This window comes from Poecile atricapillus, chromosome 3, assembly GCF_030490865.1.
Source record: "Poecile atricapillus isolate bPoeAtr1 chromosome 3, bPoeAtr1.hap1, whole genome shotgun sequence".
Lineage (NCBI taxonomy): Eukaryota > Metazoa > Chordata > Aves > Passeriformes > Paridae > Poecile > Poecile atricapillus.
This window is the reverse complement of record NC_081251.1, coordinates 106612103-106628092: the sequence shown is the minus strand read 5'-3', so window position 1 is coordinate 106628092 and position 15990 is coordinate 106612103. Positions and strand designations below refer to the sequence as shown.

At 39.8% G+C, this 15990-nt stretch overlaps 1 protein-coding gene across 14 annotated transcripts in view; it reads right to left on the bottom strand.

Moving 5' to 3' along the window:
• Window positions 1-15990, bottom strand: part of EHBP1 (EH domain binding protein 1) — a 207987-nt gene that overhangs the window by 151405 nt on the left and 40592 nt on the right. For all 14 annotated transcript variants that reach the window (XR_009277165.1, XM_058834762.1, XM_058834763.1 and 11 more), the window contains exon 5: window positions 10539-10592. Coding sequence is in view for 13 of the 14 variants with exons in the window: in XM_058834762.1 (XP_058690745.1) it covers window positions 10539-10592 (54 nt within the window). In the remaining variant the exon portion in view is untranslated. The remainder of the gene's footprint in view (window positions 1-10538; window positions 10593-15990) is intronic.

The window sequence follows — 15990 nt, the reverse complement described above, 5'->3', positions numbered from 1 at the left end:
GGATAAGGAATGGTTCTCCCTGATTCAGTGTTCCCAATGAGACTCTCCAAACCATGCTCCACTCACTCCCTGCCTGCCCCCTCCTGTCTGGGGACTTGCCCACTGGAAACTGCAGCAGCATTTACCCTTGAGGAATTTCCTCTGACGGTCATTCTTCCTCTCAACTCACACACCCATGTTGCCAGGGCACAGGTGGGTTTTCCATCCCACTTCCTCTTGCTCTCTCTGTGATCAGGGAGATAAAACCCCAGGGTACCTCGTGGTGTGAACCCTCTCTCTCGAGAAGCAGGGTGCTCCCTCCCAGTAGCAGAGACTCTGGTCTGTACTGGTGGGACACAGGACTTTTCCTCTGTACTCAAGTCTTTCCAGTCTGCCCACAGTCCTGGATTGTCTTTCTTCACAGCTCAGGCACAGGTTGTTGGGGAGGCAAAGAGATGGTTTTCATATTGCTGGAGCAGGGCAGCCACCTGAAGCACTGTTTGCTCTCCTTTCATTGACAGCAAAGCCAGTGAGAACAATGACACACTCCATACAAATTTCCACCACATGGATTGTGTCCTCTGGACCTCATCTGGATCTACAGGGGACTCTTGTAATTTGAACCCTTATAGATTACCTCCAGCACAGCTGATTGTCTCGGGTACCAGGTACCTTCCTCCATGGCATCCCACCTGCTTGTGTGTACTATTACATCATCCTTGGGAGACCTTTCCCTCACACTTGGCAGGAGTGGCCTCCAGAGACACAAGAGTTTCTGTTCTCTTCCCAATCCCCTTGTCAATGCCCATATTCCAGGGATCCCAGGTGCTTGGTTTCCATACCATGAGCCATGATATCTCAGCATTGGAGCAGCCAGGACACCATGGGCTCACCAGAATGGCAGCTGAAATCTTCATCTCACAGCTCAGTCTGGGATAGGGATCAGGTGATTGTCTCTGACCCTCTCTCTTCCTCCTGTTGTGATGGCCCTGCTTCCTCTTCACCCCTCACTATGCAAACTGATTTGGTCTTGAATTTTTCCTTCTGTACAGGACCAACTGCTACAGGCTGTTGCTCTGGCTCAGCTCAGTTTGAGTGGCCACAGTGCCTGTAGGTCTCATTTCCCCCTCCCCCTGAGGATGCTGTCCAGTATTGAACTGTGTCCAGTGAAGAGCAGCCAGGACCCAGCACGCTGCAAGAAGTTGCTCCTCTCTGGAGCTGCCGCAGCATTCTCCTTGCAAATATTCTGTCACTTCACCAGGGTCCCATTGTTGTTAAGGGGTGAACTTCCAAACCATCAGAGCAGAGAATTTCCCCAAATACTAGCCCATTTTCTCCCACATCCCATGGCACTCATGACTATCCACCCTTGGGGCAGATCTTTGAATGACCTTCCCAGAAATCTCTGTCCTGACTCTAAGCAGATGCAGACTGCACTGAGAAGTCATAGCAGACATAGCAACAAGAAAATGTTTTCCTTAGCATCCAAGGGAAATACAAAATTCTCAAAAGCTGTTATAACAGGCCTGAAGGAGGAAAAAGGAGAGTGAAGCTGGGGAAAATCATTCTACTCTGTTCCCCACTCAGACTGCAAAAATTAACCCTGTCCTGGCCAGAACCAGGACATACAGTCCACTGTGCTTAGAACAGCAACCTTTGAGTTGAGGGATACATCTCTGTATGAGTCATACACTTGGCAAAAAAACAGTTTAATCTTATATATTTGCTAATATGTGGAAACAGAGAAAACACTGATAAGTTACAAAATGCCCTTTAGAGCACCTTATTCAATACCATTTTATTCAGGCAATCTTTCCAGCCAAGACTCAGGTTGCCACCATACTTGAAGATAAACCAGAAAAAGTTTGTTTCTACTGTCTGTCAAGGTTCAAGAAACCATTTGATTTCAGATATTGGCTCAGATATTGATAATGCAGAACGATGAGAAAGGAAAAACTTCACATGAAAACACAATATGATGGTGTAGCATCAATTCAGAATGAAGAATATGCTGGGAGGAAAATGAATGAAATGGCATCAATTAAGTTATGGAGGTCAATTAATTTCTATTATATTAAACTCTATTAAGACAGCTAACAACCAAAGATAAGAGGCTGAAAGAAATAACACTCAGAGCTATTACACTGCCAGATGGTTTTCCTAATGACAAGGGTTTTCAGGAGGCCAGAACTCTTATTTTCCTGTCAGCTGGCTATAGTTCTGCTGGTGGCCACTATTCTTAAATAATATGCTTTCAGTTAAATTACAACTACTTTCATGTACAATCCTATCCAGTTACTTAATGCAGAGCTACATTTTACACAATAATGGATATTTTAATTCTTTTTTTGACACATATTTCTGTACCCTGAGCACATGCAATTGCAAGGTATTATCTCAAATCAAGCAAAATATTCAATTTGACTCCCAGATTACCTGCTTTTGAAGGTGACTTATGTCAAAAATATTTTCCATTAAATGCATTGCCATTTTTCCCATTTTCCACACTGAATATTTTGTACTACATGGCAGCAGTATATGCTGCTTCTTTAACACCATACAGTTACCAGCTCAAAAATGAAATTTATCCATCATAATGCTGCCCCAGACAGTGCTATTTTACATAATGATATTCTGAACTCCGTCAAGAGCAAACACACAGCCATGACTGTATGGAGACATAAAAACACACTCAGACACATAAAACCAGAAAAAATGTGGCAAGCTGAACAAGCTAAAAAGCAAGTACTTTTCTATTAAAAGGCAAGTTGCTTGTCTCAGCTTATGCCTGGAGTATGATTAGAACCCCACTGTAAAACAATTACCAAGACACTCTTATGTATTTGATGTCTGAGAGAGAAACGACCTCATGCAGACTCTGGCTCTTGCATGCGCTGGCCAGTGTATTTTTCTGCTGATTTTCCATGAATAAACATATGCTAAGAGTGGCTGAAACACACTGCTGGTTTTAAAAATGCCTAATGTGGCATTAGAGGTTTGTTTCCAAAGCTGTCTGCCTTGTTTATCAGCTTCCCCCCCTCCAGCTGGCAGAGGACACCACTGATAGCAACTCCAATCAGCTGCCTTGTACAACTCGGCTACAGGAGACAGATTCCCCTAGAAGGAAATAGCCTCCCCTCAAAAACCCAAACAAAATGCTTCTAAGCAATTTAGAAAACAGTTGTACCTGACTGCTGTGAATCAATAGTAACTGTAGAAATTAAATGTTGCCACGTATGTTGGTGTACCACACTTTGTGAGGCACTAAGCCAGAGCCTCACACCCAGGATGCTCTCCCTGGAGCCCAGGGGCTTCCTCTTTCCAGCTGCCACTTGCAAGACCCTCCCATGTAACTGCAGCAAAAACACCAGAAAATGAGATGTCTCCTTCACCAGAAAATGTTAAGCTGAAATGCTGAAATATAGTTTTCAAAACTGCCATAGCATCTGTCAAATTATATTTGATATAGATGCACTTAGTGTAGCTATTAATGCAGCATCAGAAGCAACACTATTTAAAGGACAGTTTGGACACTGCATTTCATTTAGGAGATAAAGATTGAATAACAAAAGGAAATTTTCATAAATGTTTTTGAAAAAACACAGTAAAGAAGAGTTTGATGAACTCACATTTCAGTCAGGATAGAAAAAAAGCTATTAAAGTGTAAAAAGTTAATTAGATATTAGGAGTTATTTTAACAATTTCTCTAAAATTCTTATTTTAAATAAGATTGTTGTCATGTCTCAGCTCTGCTTTAATAGGAATTAAATAATAGGAATTAATAGGAATTAACAGAAAGGATTCACAGTGGCCCTAATTCCAGGTGATCTGAGCACAGTCTTGGGTTGGTCAGAAGGAAAATGACATTGCAGACAGTAAGTTGTATGTCCTAAGTGAACACTAGCGGGCTTTGCCTGGGGATACAGGAGTGGCTGCGGGTCAAAATGTCAATTAATTATCTGTGCTGTTCAGAACCATTTATGGAGCTCTTGCCCTCACAATGCCTGCCTGGAACCAGGGCTGCTGGTGCCTCTCCTTTGTGCTGGGCCATATAGAGGGGAAAATACCCAGAGTCTTTCACACCTTCCTCGTGTAACACTTGCCCTAAATACAGGTGGTGGTTTACTTATCCTACAGCCTGTGGTATAGAATTTCTCCAGCAGAACTGAAGCATGCAATCCACTTCCACTATCTTCTGTACTTTTCAGAGAAGATGCCAAATCCAAGTGGATTTTTTAAGTAAGGAACTCCTGCAGGGTCAGTGTGGACACACACGGGAGTCCCTGTGTGACTCTCAGACACCCCAAACCAGAGTGATCCACCCTGTGCAGAAGCCTCTCTCCTGCTCCTTTCCACAGTCAGGACCCTGCCCTTGATAGTATTTCCCTTTTAGTTAAAACTGCCCAGAAAGGCCATCATGGAGCACAGAAGGAACAACAGTGTATTACTGGAAAAGCACAGGATCAGGCCTCTGAGAAAGATTTCCTAGCCCGGCTCCCTTACAGCCAGAGCAGCCAATCAAGACAACAATTTCTGCAAGTTTTGCTCCAAAGGCCTAATCTCGGAGATTTCTCAACTAGAACAAAGTGCTAAATATTTAATGTAAGCAAAAACTAAAAGTAAAACAGGTTTTCTGAATCTCTATTACATTTAAAGCAGAACAAGAGTGAGACAGCTGACAAAGCAGCATTTAATTCCTAGCTATATCTAAACCAGAATACTCAGCCTAATTTACACAGGCAGCTAGTCACAGTTCACATAATCACACACAGCAGAATATGACAGGGGAATTAAAGGACCAAAAAAGCATGTCTGAACTATGAGCTATTCTAAATATATTAAATGCAGACATTTAATTCAGGAAAAACCTAACCCAGTCAATTATTATTTTAAGCAAAATATTACTTCAAGCAAAAAGTACAAAACAAATGGATAGAGAGGCTTTTACTACTGTTTCTTAAATAAAAAAAATAGCCAATTTAAACTTAAGCTCTCACATGCTACAAAGATGCACTAGAAGAAATACCCAAGATTTTGTAATAAATTCTTATATAGCAACTGATCAGCAAGTAAGGAACTCATCCTGTTCCTATGTCAGTCTTTTCTCCAGGTTTTTTCCAGCAAATGGCATCAGCAGTACTCAGAATTTCAATTCCCTATGCTATGCTGGCATTTGCTTCCCAACATCTACATCCAGAAACAGGTGGGAAGATGAGATTTGGGCTTTCATTTGGATGTAGGGGAAACACTACATGCCCTTGCAGAGTTAGTGTTGTAGCAGCTCTGTAGTAAAAGGTATTCAATCACCCACAAATTCTGGGCTAATTACTGGTCCTATTCAAATGAGTTATTTCTCTAAAAGCTTCATCTGGAAAACAACATATTCAGAGCTGTATCTGATGAAAACTTTTTGCTAATACCTCATTTTATTGTATCACATTTAAAATTGGTCTGCTTTAAGACTAGAAACAAATTCATTTCTATGTCCCACCACCTGCCCTCTCTTTCCCATTACTTTCACCTTATTTATCACCTTTGTGATGTTATGATCACCATTTGTGGTGCTATGCCAGGCATTTTAAGAGAGAGAAATAATCTCCCCAAACCTTTGAGGGATAAAACACACTCCAGGGCATTCAAAATGAGAAATCATAACCATGATTCAGAATTTCGGAGGTGACGGGGGGAAGGGTGGACTGGGGGATGACAACCACAAAAGAATACACATGTACCAATAAAATGAAGCTGGTTTATGTCAATTGTTCTGTAACATATTGTAATGTTTCTTTTATTTCGAGGCTTTGCTGATAATTTCAGTGGAGGTCAATTCAGAACTCTTTCTAGGCTGGGGCTCCTGAAGCTACACAAGAACAACAGACAGAAGGAAAAGTCAGATCTTGTATTTTCAGCCTAAACTCGTTGCTCTTTGTAACTCTTCCCTGAAGGCCAGCTTGAACAGCAAACTCTATAGACTCCTTTTTTCTCCCATTCCAGAAGTTTGAGTGGGTCTATTCAAACAGGCATTATTAGAAAACATTGTCTAAAAAGGCATCAAAGCTATTTCAAAGACTCTCTAGAAAGGACAGATGCAGAAGTCAGTCCAGTTTCCAATATCTCAGTACAAGGACAGCCTGGAAATTCTGCCTGGAATGCTTCCCCAGGCAGGTGACAGGGTGCAAGCAGAGCTGGGCACAGCTACTTCCTGAAAGCCATGGGCAGCAGGAGCAGAGCAGGACACTGAGCTCTCACCCACATAAATAAATCCGTGGAGAGAGAATGCTAATGACCTGCTAATGCAATCACGGGATGTGAAATCCCACATGCAAACACTATCACATTATTGGGGTTGAATAGTCAGAGGCAAGAAGGAGGAAGCCTCCAGCCACACGGAGCAAAGACTGTTCTCCAGAGCTGTAATTGCTAAGAAAACAAGAGCAGCCTCAAGAGTATCAACCAAGATCTGGGCCAGAATGATTCCCCACAAGGACAATGGAGCACTGGAAGAGGCTGACTGGCAGTGCTGCAGAGAGCCCACCTTAATTTTTTATTTTTATTTTTAAACTGTTTAGGCAAGTGTTTGTCTGGAATTACGCTGCCTTGTGGCAACAGTACAAGACAGGTGAGGCTGGCTCCAGCTCCAACTCACAGGAACGTATGAGCAAAGCTTCAACAACGGGCAGAGCATTTTTCTCCATTCATCTGCCAAGCCTGTAGGTCTGGAATTAGCAAAGACCAAGTTTTAATAGGCCTGCCACATAAAAAGAGGGCTACAGTTCGTGTCAGGAATAACAGCAATTATTGTCAGTGGAATTTCCTACTGGAAAGGGCTTGCTCACCACAGCCCTGAGCCCTGGGAATGACCTATGGACAACGGTGAAACATAAGCACAGGTGGGAAGATAGAGAAGCCTACTATTAACTTTGGAATATATTACTATGCTATTAGAGACACAAACATGAGCTCAAAAATATTTTTGACAAAAAGCTGGGAAACTTGCTTCACAGTGTGTGCATTTTCAAGTCGGAAAACATTCCATGACTCTTTCACAGTTTCATTAAGAATGTAGGAAGCAACTGTCTATAAAACTTCCAACAAACAAGTAAACAGTATGGTTTGTCTCCAGTGGATGTTCTTAAATACTTTTCCATGCTTTGAGCATGCTAGGAAGCAAAATGACATTTTTCCATTGCTTCAGATACCTTTATTTGACACGAAGTTCTTGTGCATAGAACCAGTGAAAGCTTCCACATCTTTGGACCAATTTAAACCTCCTCTCTTCCCTCCTATCCCTTTCTCGTTCCATTAGATAAATAACCTGAAGACAGCAAGAAACACAGCCCAAAACTTCAGGTCAGCTGAACTCTTCTCAGGGGTTAAGTCTTTGTTTCAAAGCTGCCCTCCCACCTGGGACCTCTGAGGGGACACACTCAGACAGTGAAAGGACCCAAGTGTGTAAACAGAATATACTCAAGTTACCCACAGAAGAAATGAAAGACAAAAGTCACTTACTAAAACAAGTGGCTTAGAAAATGGGTGGCAACTCATCCTTGCTCTTTAAATGGAATAGTCAAAATACACTAACACCAATCTGTAAGATTTTGAAAGCCTATTACCACTCTACACATGGGCAAGTCTTATTCTGAGTTATGAATTTCTTGCTCTCCGGCTTGCAAGAGCCAACCTGAACATGCAACGTTATTAAAAACAGCAAAAGAATTCCAAGAACTGCCTCATGAAGTAAAAGCAGATAATCAAATACACAGAACATGGTTAAAGAGAGATGGAATTAGAGACAAGAAAGTTATCAGTAAATATACACAGAACACAGCTGTGAAGGAGATAAAGACATAGAAAAAAGGCTGATGGAAAATGAATACCAGGATTTAAATGGTAAGAAACTGCTCTATGATCAAACTATTTATGGATTATACATACAGTAGATGACAAAGTTCATATACTAGAACACAAATGCAGAGTGAGTAGGACAATAAAAATACAGATAGAAAAAAAAATCTACAGGTAAAAAAATCAGGGTAATGGATCATGAAGTAATGTACATATACCCCAAGGAAGAAAATAACCACAAAAAAAACCAAACAAGTATCTTGTTCCCTTTTCATTTAAAGCATGGCTTTCTTGCAGAAATCACCTCATCACTACTTAAAAATCTCTCTGAAAGTGAAGAATAAACTTGTTTGGAATTTGGTAGCATCTGCCTGCAAAGGTATCAAACTGCAGTTGTATATCTCTTCTACCTGGTCTTTGCTCAGCCATACTGAAGCAAAACAAAATTATTTTGGAGACTGACTTTAATACTAATTAAAAAAAGAAACAAACTCAACAATTTTAGCAGAATTTACACAGCTTTACAACTAAAGCACAGCCCTAAGCTCTTCAGACTTCAGTATTTTGTGTTCTGAGTATTGCTGATCAAGGAGGAAAGGAATCCCTGCAGCTTCTCAGGGCAGAAAACATCCCTGGACAAAACAGAAAAGGTCCCAAAGGACTCTGAATGTCCCCGTGCTTCCCAAAGGTCACCTGGTCTTGTCAGATAAATAACAAATATATTGTTGTAAAACCAGGCAAATGACACTTTAGGCCCAAAGAGGGTAAATGCCTATAATTTAAGAAATGAGGAGAACAACCTCCTGCCTCCCCTTTTTCTAACAGGCAGGTGTTGCATGCTCTGGAATGTCAGCCAACCATTGGAACATTTGCCTCTTGCTCGAACCGATGAACATGTTTTCATCCACCACTAAGTGGAGCTGTTACCCTGGGAAAAGAGTTTCTCAGTTTCTTCCGGCATAAAAAAAAAAAAAGAAAGAAAAAAAAAGAAAAAAAAAAAAAAAGGAGAAAGAAAGCAGCCAGCTTTATAGTTTCTTTAGCTCTCAGTAATTTTTTGCAATAAAACTATTAAATTTATTATTCTGAGGATATTATTTCTATATCCTCCAATCAAAGAATAAACATTACCTGCCAGTGACTATTTGGCAGTTCTTGTGAGATGAACTAACAGCTGTAAAGAAGTTCCCATGTTACAGAAGATTGCCCTGCAAGGTTCAGCAAAGGCGTGAGGCAGAGAGCAGGCAGCAGATGGTCTGCAGCCCCCTCTCCACAAAATACACTGACATGTAAAGAAAGCAGGACACAAACTCAGTCTACATGCCCCATATAAAATCCTGAAAAATATCATCTGCAACGTCACAGGAAATCCAGCTATACCCAGAGGGGCTGGCTGAGAAATACACTGACAATTGTTTTATCCAGAGCTACTTGTATGGTGACAATTGAGGATGGAGACTTCCCCGATTAAAATAAACTACGCGAGAAAGAAAAGGAAACTCCAGGAAACAGTAACTCAGTAACTAAACTGTGTTTTGTGTTAACAAGTGTCTCATGTGAAAATAGAAACTTGACATTTAGAACAAAAGTATAAATAAAGCACTTTGCTTTCAGCCTTTTTAAATGTTCAGTTACTGGTGATAAGAATAAACCTTAGCTTTAGACATTCAAGTAATTTTCCAATATTGACAAGAAAAAGAAGCATTTTTAGGTAAAAAAAGATAGGCAAAATCCATTGCTTCCCCACACCTCAGTGCTATGTGGTAGTACTTGGTAGAAGAGTAATTGCTTTTTTGTTTAAAAACAACATAAAAATTAAATCATCTTCCTGAGAAACAGCCCATAATGAAACTATATTTATGAGCAGTGAACACTACCTTGCTACCACAAACTTTTAAAATCTATTCGAAGACAAAGTTCCTTTTTCAAGAAAACCTCAGGTAAAGCAGCTTCCCTTTTTTCAGCCCCCGAGCGGAAGCTGTGGCCCAGCACAGAAAAGGGAAAGGAAAAAAGTACTTCATGAAGCACTTGCTCTCTGCAATGTCAGGCACTGCAGTTTGGCCAAACCTCTTGTTTGCACAGCCCTCAGGAACTCAGCTCTCCGTCAAGTTCTGGGAGCTGCTGGCTTGGAGGAGTCAGAGACTCGCAGGAGCAGCTTTAGGGTTTTCACTCTGTGCACAGGACATGCAGAGGGATCCCAGGGAGCAGCTCATGACTCGCACTCCTCACTGCGTGACCACGGCTCCTCCATCCTGCCCCAAATTACTCACCCATCAAAGGCGAGCAACGAGCCCCTGCTCTCCCCTAGAGAGTGGCACTCCAGCCCAGAGCTGCCATTTGGGACGTACAGATGTCATAACCCAGCTCTGACTTGTTCACCGCCCTGCTCATACACAAATAATGTGTCACAGCCCATAAAACAGTGAGTCATGACCCAGCTCGAACTTGTTCACTCCACTGCTCACAACAAACTAATGCAAGGCAGACTGATGCTTGCAGGGAAAGAATTTAGCACTCCCCTCTCCTGTATTTTAATTGTAATGTAACAATAGGTATTTTAATAAGCCTTCATTACTACAGAGCTAGGATTTACAGTGGTTCAGCTGCTCAAATTTTATTCAAGATTTTTTCAGCATCTGGACACCTTTTAATCTTTTTTAATTATTCAGTCTTGTATGTATAGAAAAACAGTATATATAGAAAACATTCCAGCTTACATTCTCTATGACAAACATCCATTCCTTGTCTTCAAACTCTTCAGCATGGGGATCCTAGAAAAACAAACCAGAGAACTTGAGTCTAAAAATAATCCAGGATGCAAGAGACTGCAACACAGCCAAGATTTTCATACAGTCTGAATTATTTTTACCCACAGAAGATGCCAGAGGGAAATATTTTAGCTAGGATGTAGGCTTTATAGGATGTCCACTATATGATGAACAAATTGGGGTAAAACTGCCAGTGAGGATTTAATAGAGACTTTTACAGATACAAACATGAGATTGATGCTGTTGAAGGCCTGTAATTCTGTTTCCTTTAATTCAGGGGGGGAAAAAACCAGGAAAAAAAGTCTCTCTTTAATTCTCAAGTTTCACATCCCTGATAAACCAAACAAATCCAAATCTTGCAGATAACAGTGGAGGGAGCCACTTGCTTCCATCTGGAGTGAGTAGATGCACACCTCAACCTCCTCAGGCCCAGATTCTATGAGCACAAGAGAGATCCAAAGTCACAGCTTCAGCACAGCACCTCCTTCTACTGCAGATTCCTTCAATACTTATACTGAGTTCACAACATTTCTATCATATCACATGTGAGGATCAGAAAACATTTTCACTAACAGGAAGAAAAATAACAATGAAGTTCATATATTTGGCGCTTTTTCTTTTTTTTTTTTTTTTAATTTAATGAGCTTTCAGTCTGCTGGAGTGATCTGTATTGTTGTTGTCTGAAAGTAAAATAACAGTGGAGAGGACACTTAGTTGTTCCTCTCAATCCTCTACCAAGGATCTTACTTTAAACAAAATACTTTTTTTAAAAAAAATTATTGATCATCCAGTCTGAGTACTGAACAACTGCAGCAAAATTTCTACTCCTCGTGCAAAATAGATTCTCACACTAAGAACACGTGTCTCAAGTCTTTCTTTTGACATGAAACCTGCTTTTGCTATACCTCAATTCTATCCTATTATTTCTAGTTAAAGGAAAACACTCAATTCTCCTCTGATGTTTGCATGCCATAGGTGTTTGGAAGTAAATGTCATTTCCATATCATCAGCATTTCCCAATGTCATATATCAGACCCTCTCAGCATCTCAGTTTTCTTGCTTCTATTTGGCAACTGGTCCTGACACTACAGCAAGCACAGCAATTCCATCTTGATGCTTTAAATTAACAAAATGCATCAAGATTTTTTTCTACTATATTATATCCCTTAGTACCATCTTCTTTTTCTTTCCATAATGCTACAAGCCTCACATTTAATCTTCTTGACTCACCCTATCTTAGTCTTTGCTTTAACCCTTGTTTCACTTCAGTTTTGCTTTGAAGTCAAACAGTGGGGAGAAGTACTGTGCCACTTTCTAACTAGTTTTCTCTGAATACATAAAATATTCTGTAAGTTACAAGCTTATAGCATCAACAACCAGAGAAAAAAAATTTTTTTTTCTTTATTTTTTCCAGCACACAAAATACTTGGGAAGTGTGCTCTTAAATGAACCTCCTCTTTGGATGAACTACAGTAACACTTCTAGGAGGATATTACCCCATCTCCTCTTGTGCATCCTTCCTCCAAAACCCAGCCAAGTGGGTTCCATGCAGCCCCCCTGTAAAACACTTCCAGTGAAAGAATATTAGATGTTGTTAAAAACTTATGTCAAAACCGATGATTTGTTTTTATAGATGAATAAATCTTTTAAGAGTTTTTTTAAAAAAGGATAATAATTTAAATCCTGCAAATGAGTGTCAAAACACGCTGTATCAGTAACCATAAGGACAGAAGGGCAAGTAGATACATACAAAATTATACTGAGGTATCTCCATGTTCCAATTCATGTCTTGTAAATATCAGATTATGTAGTTATCACTCCATCACATTAATCAGGTTTGTGGAATTCTGCATTATGTAAATAAAGTACATCATACCTACAGGTTTGGTGTATACTACATAAATTCTAAAGATGTAACTTTCTGTAATCCAGCCATTAAATACTTATATTTTTTTAGGAGTTAACCTGGGGCAATTACCTTTCTGTTTAATTGCTTCCTTTGATACAGCATGAAATGACATAATGAGATTTAATGGGATCATTAACCACTTTTTGTTTTAATAAGTTACTCCATAATAAGTGACTCAACTCTTAAATATTTCATCCTGCTAAATTTCTTTCCCCTAACTCCCCCAAAAGCTATTAGGACAAGCTCACAGGCTGACCTAAAACTGCTTCCAAAGTCAGGGTCCAATATTTTATCCCATGTAACAAACAAAACGCTCCCTGTTTTATTTCTGCAAGGCAATAATCTATAAAGTCAAACCAAGCTCTCTGTCAGTGGCAATAAAACTCACACCTCTGAGGGCTACAGAACCAGGTGCTCTGCTGAGTATTTCTGATCATTGACAGAGCAAAATAACACTGTATAATGCAAAGACTCCTTAATGTTCAACATTTTAGCACACACTTGAAAGCAAGTTGTGAACACTTTAGGAAGATAAATGCAGTGTATTGCCCCAAAACAGCTCTTAAAAGCTTCAAGGACTTCTCTAATGAGCAGTCTTACCACATGTTCAGAGAGTATTAAATATGCTGATACATGAACACTTTGCATATGTGTAGAATATTTGAGATTTAAAGGCAAATCCAGATTTAAAAAAAAAAAAAAGTTTCTTATTAGTTTTTAAATGTCTCCAGAAAGAGAAAACCCTGAATAATTTTATATATATAAGCATTAGCATTTCCTCGCAACAGACATTGTAAGTGGCTTCACTCTTCCACTAAAATCCTTTTATGAGAAGCCCAAGGAACAGCATAGAGTCCTATTTCTGATTAACTTAGGACTTTGTGTGGTCATGTAAACAGATACATGTATGATTATAGTTATAACAGAGTTTCTTGTATTATTATAGTTATAATAGTTTCTACTGCAAACAACATGTTACATTTGGGGCTGACATTTCCTCATGTGGTCTCCATAACAGGTGACGTTTCTATACACCTGGCTAATTGTTCATCTTATTTTGGATTTGAAGAGAGCAAATATCAGTGAAAAAATCCACACCACCACACACTTCCCTCACTGGCTAATCCATATTCTCCATTCATTCTCCACAAAAAAGTCATGTGATGTATTTCGCAAACTATTATTTGAGGACTATACAGGTGACTATGCTTTAGGAAAAAAAATGCTATTCCAAAGAAGAATAACTCCAGGAGTAATGGTTATAGCAGCCTTTGGAAAGCTCCAGTACTGTATGAAAGCACTCTCTGGTAATAGGGCACACAAAACCTCACCTCACCTTCAAGCAGATACAAGCTGGGAATACCTAGTCAAGAGTTATAAACAGACCTCATTCCTATTTCCTAAAAGCAAATGATAATGAAAATTACTTAAAAAGATTAAGGAACAAATTGCCTCACATCTCACTGTAAAATGATGGGAGTTGGCAAGAGATTTTTTTTTTTTTTTTTTATAATGTGTATTTGCTTCGCCAGTATACCACAGATGCAGAATTACACTCTATCCAGCACTCACTATGGTTTCACCAAGAACTGAAAACTGTAAGCATTAGGGCAAATGGATTGAACAGCCTGTTGCTCCTCCTCATTTTGCTATGTGAAAAAAAAACCCCTTCATTTCTAATACCAAGACATGGGTCCCATTTTCCTGTCTCAGTTTGATGATCCCTTTCAGCATCTTCAACTAAGTTTTAGAGCCTTTTTTCTCTACCCTTTTTTCCTCTCTTTCTTGTCTCTCAAGATGACCTTAGTGTGCCAAAAGTAACACTCAGTTAAGAAGCAAATAGCAGGGAACTGTGCAAGAGACAGGACATCAGCTTTTCTTTGCAATCCCACCCCTTAGCTTCTTTCTGTGACACCATCTACATGCCAACTACTCAAAAAGTCAACTCTTCTGGGATTAGGAAGAGAAAGGGTATGTCAGACACATTTTTCTGTTCTCTGTTGATCAGCCCATCATGAATCCATTCTGTCAAGGACTAGATCTTTTCTGCAGAGTACAAGGTGGTCTCAGAGGACTGAACAAATGTAAAACTTCTCCAGTAATTCAGGTTATATTCAGATTTATTTTTGTATTTATTGTAATAGGAACAAAGGACATATCAGGGGACTGCTGCATTTCCTAATCAGCAGGCGAGTGGGTAGGGAAGACCTTCATACTGTTAGTCCCTTCCTCCTTTCCTTCCCCACGTCTCCTCCCTAAGCGTTCCTGGTTTTTGAAGCTTGTCTTTCAATTAGATCACTTCATACCAGCCTTAATCTTCAGTCTTTCTTCCTGGGGAATAACTACTTAAGGACTGTCACAATGAATCACATCAAACGCTGACAGGGTGTGTGATCTCCCTTTACCAGTGACCTGCAGCAGATGCTCCGGGTACTCCAGCATCTGTCCTCAGCTTTTGTACTTGCCTGCTTGAAACTGCACAAGACTCAGAATTTGACCCAATTCTTGTTGCTTCCAGTGCCGATTACAGAGGTCTGATTAGTCTAGAAAACCACATACAACTGTGATCAGCTTTAATTGGAGCTGCCAGAAAGCAGGGAGCTTTGAGGAGACCAGCAGAAACATCCCTGTGCATCACCACACCAAGCTCACACTTTCCTGTAAAGCCCCTGAGAAAGGCAACAAGCATTGAATCTATATTTTTTTTTTAATATTTTTTTTTTAAATTAGTCCCCCACTAATCCTTTACATTTTTAACAATTTAACTTTTTTTATATGCAAATGTGCTTATTCCCCCAAGCTAATGATTTTTATGTCTGACACACAACACCTTGCCTATGGAACTGGTTTTCGCTCCTACGGAGTATTCTCCATAGTATCTGGTCAAGACCTTGGTCCCTCCTAAACTGAAATAAGTATATTCTGAACCTGAACTTGGTCCTTACTTATGAGAAATGGCATTATGAAGAGGTTTGGGGCTGATTTGGGTTCTTTTTTTTCCTCCCCTGAGAAACACATTGCCTTTGGTGCCGTGTTCCTGCATGGACAGTTATTATTCTATAAAATCAAAGCATGATAGACTTGGGCTTTCAAGAAGAATGACAGGGATTTTTTTCTGAGTAGTATGTGGGGACAGGAATACTTTCAACTACACAAGTATGCCTTGAACATCTATTTAATTCTTATTTTACTCATAAACTTTTTGTGTGTGTGCTTAGAAAGCTATGCCTTTAAAAATGTCTTTTTCAAACCTTGGAATTAAGAGTTGGTAATGGTCCCTGCCATTGCAATGGACATTGGTGTGATAAACCATGTACATTACTGACAAAACAAGTGTTTTGCGTAATCCAATGAAGCAAAGTCCATGCTTACTCCTGAAGAACAAACATTTTTGCTCAGGAAGTCACTTTGCTTTTGAGCTAGAACATAATGATGTTGCAATTTAAATCCTCGTAGTACAATTGATGTTCATTTAGCTTTATTAAAAGCACT